Genomic DNA, 7185 nt, shown 5'->3' on the forward strand with positions numbered 1-7185 from the left:
TGTACCTTGGATCAGTGGGAGAATTATTGGGGTTCAACTACTGTCCAGTCCGAAGTTAGCTTGGAGTAGGCTAGTGTCTGTAGCGGCTTAATACAGTGTGTGTTCAATCTGGACTAAGTCCAGTGGTTTTTCTGCATTTGAGGTTTCCTCGTTAACATAATTTCTGGTGTATGTGTTATTTCAATTTCCACATTATATTGTTTTATCTTTATAATTGAAATAATACAGTTTGTGCGTTAGATCATCAATTAGAGTAATCCAACCTTTGTTTGTTGATTGTCATTGATTGATCCTTGGATATTGGTCTTTGGTACCATATGGTACCATCCAAGTTATTTCTTGTGTTTGATTAAGGACTCGCTGATTTCTATTAGCTCGAGTATCAAAACAAGAGAGAGATATTAACTCCTTGAGATACTTTTACTTAGATTGAGTCTAACTGTCTAGTTGATTATCTAGAAAGTATTTCGGAGTTAGTCCATACAGATTGATAAGAGAAATATTGGGTGGTGTTGTTAGACCCCCGCTTTTTCAGTAATCGTACACTATACAAAATGAGTTACAAAGTTTGAAGAAAGGATGGGTCAGCTAGGTTTTAGGTAAAGGAAATTCCAGCAACGCTTCGAAGTAATGCACGCGATGTTATAGATTTGTGTTTTGTCTCTCTTATTATTTCTCACATGTTTGGTTCAAATCACCAATTGGATTTCGTAATCTAGTGTGCCCCTGAGCTCAGGTGTCAATTTTCCCAACAAAAAGCTAGCCCCTTCTCAAATTAACAAAGTTATTGGTATGACACAAGCAGAATAAATAAAATATTTAATTATTATGTTTTGGTTTCTTCATAAGACATTTGGTTCACCCTTAGATAAATGATAAATGTTGCACTCATTTTGGCAAGGCCCGACACATCATGACACTTAGCACGTTGGACTCATCTTTTAATGGGATGGACTGGGATGTGTTTTTCCGTTTTACATCTCTAAATAAGTCGACGAATTAACAACTTCGGGAGAAAGTGATGTAAAAATGAGAAAGTGCGTGTATAATACCTTTTTGCATTTATTATCTCGACATCTAAAATTCGACATATTGAAATACGTACATAGTTTTAAATCATATGTATAAGTATTAGCTCATATATTAAAGATGATTTGAATAACTGATTTCACCAACAACCTGTTTTATCTGAAGCAACAAAAAAAAAGGATTTGACACCCAATGAGTAAGTATATACAAGCAACGATAGTACAATCAAATCAAACTTTGCATAACACACAAGTACAAGTACTTAATAAAAGAATAATCAATCAAGACAAGATATTACAATTAAAAAGAGCAACATTATTATAGTACACTTATTAATTAATCGTTTTGGATAATGGATTGCTCTAAAATTGAGATAAAAACGTGATAAAAAAAACATTTTTAACAAGTTATTCATACTCTAACCTCGGGTTTGGATAGCAACAATCCGTTTAATATTATTTCTAGTCAAAAAATCATTTTGGATACTAACAATGTTTCCAATAATATGTTTGAAATAATTAACAATTTATGGAATTATTGAAGTTGTGTTTTTTATGATCATTGTGAGTATGTTTTGTTTAAAAAATAGAAGATCGAACACCAACCATTGGCATGCAGTAGTATCAAAGTCATGTAATAGTTTTTAAGGTTCGAGAACAAGAAAAAAGTACAAGAAGTAATTTGTTGACTTTGTAGATTTGTAACCTTTCAATTACAGTTTTTAATGTGACTGGAAATATGTAATTTTAAGTTGCAGTTGAGTACTTGAATCTTAGTTTGTTTGTAACGGTAGCTTGTATAATACGGAAAACATGTTTAGGGTTTTTTCCTTCATTTAATTTTACTTAACAAAAATATAAATATGCATGTATAGAAAACATATATTGAAGATTTCCTTTTACTCCAATAAGAAAAAATAAATATATTATAACTATGCGAAGCTTAACAAAAAAAATTTATTATTAAATTAATAGATTAGTAACAGATATATAGGGAAGGAAAAACGCACAAGAGTGATGACATTGTACCTTACTAATGCACAGAGTAAATAAAAATTTATTGCTCCCAACATAAACTAGCTTCTCTCCTTGTTCTCCTACTCCTTATTCTTCTTCTTCTTCACCATCCCTTTCTCATTAAGAGAGAACAGGGGATGGATGGTCATCTTGACAATCCATAATGCATGTTTCTTTGTAAGTAACAAAAACACTTTTCTGTAGTCACCGGACCAGAGGTCACTTTGACTGAGGAGAAGTGATGAAGTGTTGGTAATAAATACACTAGTCATCATCACTTCTCATAAAGTAGTTGAAATGAGAAGTAGACTAGTTCATCCTAAATATATATCTAGATGGGTGCATAGACAAGTTTTTTACTGTATAATTTTTTTGAAGAGAAATTTTAAGAGAAAGGAAGATAAGCATTAAAGCAAGAAGGAAGATAGAAGAGAGGTCAAGGAAGAAAGCAATAACAGGAAGAGAAAAGTGGTGTTTCTGAAAAAAGAAGAAGAAATGAAGACATTCTGGGCTTTTGGATTTGTTTTGGGCTTGTTTCTTCTTGTTATTGCATCTTCCCAAGAAATACCCTCTCCTACACCACCAGTAGCATTTGTCCCACCCGAATATACTTCATCACCTCCTCTTCCTCCTGCTCCACCAGTAAGATTTGATTCTAATGTTTCTTCACCAGCAGCACTACCTCCTCCTCTAATGGCTAAGCCGATGGATATTTATGGATCTGCTTCGCATGATAAAGGGAAGATAAAGGTTAAGTTTCACATCCACATTGGTGTTGTCGATCTTGGTTTTTGCACAACCTTTGGGATTTTTGGAGGCGGTGGCGGAGCAATAGTGGTTACCATCTGATGTTGGTGCTGCAAGAGGAGGAGGAGGAGGAGGTATGAAAACCGTCCTCCTCCTGGCTGCAGCGGTTCTGTAGTGATTGAATTCAGGAAAATGAGCGTTTGATTTGAGTAAGAATGTTCATAGGTTACATTTAGGTTTCACTTTTATGATCAGTTTCATAGATTACACTGAGGTTTTAGGCTTGTAGTGTGGTGTGTTATGTTTTCTAGGTTAATTGTCTACCCTAGATTTCGATTTCAAGTTGTTTGAATCTAGATGGACGCATAGAAAAGTTTTTTATAATTTTTTTGAAGAGAAATTTTAAGAGAAAGGAAGATATAGAAAATCAAAGCAAGAAGAAGAAAGATAGAAAAGTTTATGATCTGCTGAAGTAAAATTTGAAGAGAGCAAGGAAGAAAACAAGAAAAGGAATAAAAAAGTGGAGTTTCTGAAGAAGAAAGAAGGAATGAAGACCTCTTGGGATTTTGGATTTCTGTTAGTGGGCTTGTTTATTCTTGTTACCTAGGAATTACTGGTTAATTCAGTTTTTCTTGACCCTGTTATTGTGTAGTCCAACACCAGAAAACAATTAGTCTTTGGACCAGATTATTTAGTCGCTAGTCCGAAAATTTTGTGGAGATTATAAAGTGTGTTTTCTAAATGCCTAAAACACCCTTCCATATCTAATTAGTATTGTAGTAGCATATGTAGTATCAATACATATTAACATATGTCGTAACATATAACATATGTTATAACACATAACGTATGTAGTATGTAATAACATATGTAGTATTAATACATAATGATATATAATAACATATGTTACTAACATATGTAGTATGTAGTAACATAAGTAGTATCAATACATATTAATATGTAGTATGTAGTAACTTATGTAGTATCAATACATAACATAACACATATTGGTATGTAGTGATGCTTATGAAGAGCATTAAAGAGGGTTTTTACATAGTATTATATGTTAGGGTTAGCAGAGTAATTTTACTATTTTCAAACCTTTTTTGACTAACGAGTAAATAAATTTTCACGTTGGACTAGCCATTAATCAGGGTCGGGTTTAGTGGACTAAACAACAAAGTTCTCGTTTGTTACTGCATCTGCACAACAACCCACTGAATTACCTTCTCCTCCACCACTAGTACCATTTGACCAACAGGAATCTACAATTACTTCATCACCTCCTCTTCCTCTTTCACCATCATCACCACCTCCTCCTCCTCCGCCGATTTCAGATAAACCAATAGATGTGAATGGATCTGGATCTGCCACTAAAGAGAAAGGAAAGACAAATATGAGGGGATGTGAAAAAGGGGGAGTCTCAATAATTCGTTTGGAAATCTGAATGGACTAACTCCAATATACTTTCAAGAGAATCAACTAGACAGTCAGACTCAATCTTAAGAAAAGTATATCAAAGAGTTATATCTCGATTTCTCAATTCAATCCGCAATCAAACAAATAGGAATTTGCGAGCCCGATTGAATATAAGAAATAACTTGGACGGTATCAAAAACTAATATCCAAGTATCAATCAATTTAATCAACAACCAAAGGTTGGATTCCCAATTTATTGAACTTACGCACAACCTGTGATATTTCAATTATATAGATAAACAATATAATGCGGAAAAGAAATAACACAGACACCAGAAATTTTGTTAACAAGGAAACCGCAAATGCAGAAAAACCCCGAGACCTAGTCCACAATAGACACACACTTATTATAAGTTGTTACACCAATTTTCTATTACCTATTCAGACTAGATGTAATACCTCCTTCAGTTGTATTCAAGCACTTATAGAAATCCTAGCAGAATACCGATTCTCTTTAGGAATACTTCTCGAAAATCTTCTAGCAGAACCCGTGGCTCTCTTTAGAAGATACCACAACACGATTGATACGATTCGATATTTCGTTTGCACAAAACACCGGTTTGATTTCCCTAATCAAGGTTTTGGAAATCTTGTGTTTGTTTTGATAAAAACAATTACAAGGTAAAAGTAATATCAAAACAAATTTGTAGATTAGGGATTATTATACTCTTCAAAAAGAGGAAGAGAAACCTAATAACTCTACAACAAGAACAACTAGAATAAATCTAGATATATCTTGTTTAAAAATTCAAAATGATTTTTTACGAGATACCTTAATCAAAGTTTTCTTTCTAGCTTCCAATTTCGACTAACAAGTGTTGGTATACAATCGGAAACTGAAATCTATCAAAACCTAGGGTTTATGATTTCTCTATATTGGAGAGAGACCCCCAAGGAAAGAATATTTTTTATTATTTTTTTAAGCGTTCGCGATTGGAAAAATATTTTCAATTATTTTCTAGAAAAATAACGGCAGCGTGTTGAACACGTAATTCACTCTGTTTTTCAAAGTTTTTCCTTGTTGCTGTTGTGGAGATATGTGAAGCTCGTTCGTTTCGTCAACCGATCACTTCCATTATAAATGAGCTAAGTACCAATAACTTTCTCTTATTTGATTTTTCCTTTTTTTTTTTGATTATTTCACCCAACAATCTTAAGACAATAAAATTTGTAATAATCGAAAATGGTTGGTTTGTGAATCATGGATGTTAATTGTGGAGTGAAAAAAACAAAAACGAATTTTTGGTGAGCTGTAGAGTTTCGACGTTATCTATTAACCTAGAAAGAATTTAGACGAACCCTTTTGACCTAATGTAACAGACATCCTGATAGTTATCCACATAAAATTTCGTAAATTTTGGAGTTGGAAAAGTATTTTTTTGATATTTTACAAAACAGAGAAATGTTTCTGAAAAATTCTGACAAGCAGAATTTGTTGTTGACTAAATTATTATTTATGGGGTAACCATGAGTTTTTCGAAATGGTGATTCAAACGAAGTTTAATTTAGATGTTATCTTCAAAACTAATAATTTACTTTCCAGTTCGGAATTGTGGTTTGTGAATAAAGGTTTCATCCGCAAGGGACATGGTTAATAGGCGCATGTGGCTAGAAAACAATCTTCCAAAGCTGGTTAAAGTGGGAATATCAAACACAACTATAAGCGTAGTCTTCATAAGAAAGATATGTTTCGTAAACCTGAATCTACCATTACTTTAATTAAAGATTATTTTTATGTTTGTAATTCCTAGCGATAGGGCAGTAAATTGTGGACAACGTAAAAACCTTAATACGTGGAAAGTTAATGCCAATTTAGTTGAAACAAACTAGAATGAGTTCAGTGGCATGATGTCGGAAGTTATTTTATAACCAATGTGAGAAATTGATGGGTGGACTTTGGAGCCACTAAGCATGTTTGTTGAAACAAAGATCTGTTCACCTCCTATTAGAGGATAGGGGATGCCGAAAAACTCTATATGAGTAACTCATCTGCGACAGAGGTTGCATAAAAGGGAAAGGTCGAGCAGAAGCTCATATCTGTAGTATTCTCACATTGAATTATGTTATTATGTTCCGGGTATATGCGAGAATCTTGTTTCTTATTCTTTTGTAGTTGGTAAAACATTTAAGATAATAATTTAATCTTAAAACTTGTTGTAACTAAGGGCAGTGATTTTTTTAGGCAATGGTTATAAGACTTAAGTTATATATAAGCTTAACGGAAACAATGATGAAGTGAACATAGTTGATTCATATGTTCTCTTTTGTGTGATTGAATGTTTTGCATGGTAGACATGGAACCGTAAATTTATAAGTCAATGAATAAACTGGATAGCGTAGGATGCGTACCCAAATTTTGTTTGGATATTGAACACAAAAGTTAAATCTTTGTAGAATCAGAAATATGTTGTAATACCTTTTATCAAAATTGTTCAGAGTAATTCTAAACCCTTAGAATCAATTCAGTTAGACCTAGTTGTGAAATCAACCCAAACTAAGGTGGTAAAAGGTGGTTTATAACTTTCATAGATGGTTGTACGAGGTACTATCTTGTAAACTATCTTAGGGGGGTAAGGATGAAGTCTTAGAAGCCTTAAGAGTATAAACTTGAAATTGAAAACGAAGAATATGTTACCACTAAAAGGGTTAGGTATGAACGTGATGAAGAGTATGAAATTCATATAGGATTTTGCACCTCATTTTTCACCATAGTCTAATGGTTTAGTGTAACGTAAGAATAGAACCATTAAGGAGATGATATATGCCATATTGATTAAAGGATAACCGCAAACTTTTGGGAGGAGGTCGTCCTCTAATTTCGTTATATCATGAATAGAGTAACCTTTAAAGGATCGGATAAAAACTCCATATGATTATGGTAAGATAAACAACCTTTTTGTGCATACGTCAAAGT

At 33.2% G+C, this 7185-nt stretch overlaps 1 protein-coding gene across 1 annotated transcript in view; it reads right to left on the bottom strand.

Annotated features, from left to right (window-relative positions):
* Positions 1-3962: 3962 nt before the first annotated feature.
* Positions 3963-7185, bottom strand: part of LOC113351023 (PE-PGRS family protein PE_PGRS26-like) — an 8828-nt gene continuing 5605 nt past the window's right edge. Inside the window, exon 5 of the mRNA XM_026595102.1 lies at positions 3963-4165. Coding sequence (XP_026450887.1) covers positions 3963-4165 — 203 coding nt within the window. The remainder of the gene's footprint in view (positions 4166-7185) is intronic.

The sequence above is a fragment of the Papaver somniferum genome, chromosome 2 (assembly GCF_003573695.1).
Source record: "Papaver somniferum cultivar HN1 chromosome 2, ASM357369v1, whole genome shotgun sequence".
Taxonomy (NCBI): domain Eukaryota; kingdom Viridiplantae; phylum Streptophyta; class Magnoliopsida; order Ranunculales; family Papaveraceae; genus Papaver; species Papaver somniferum.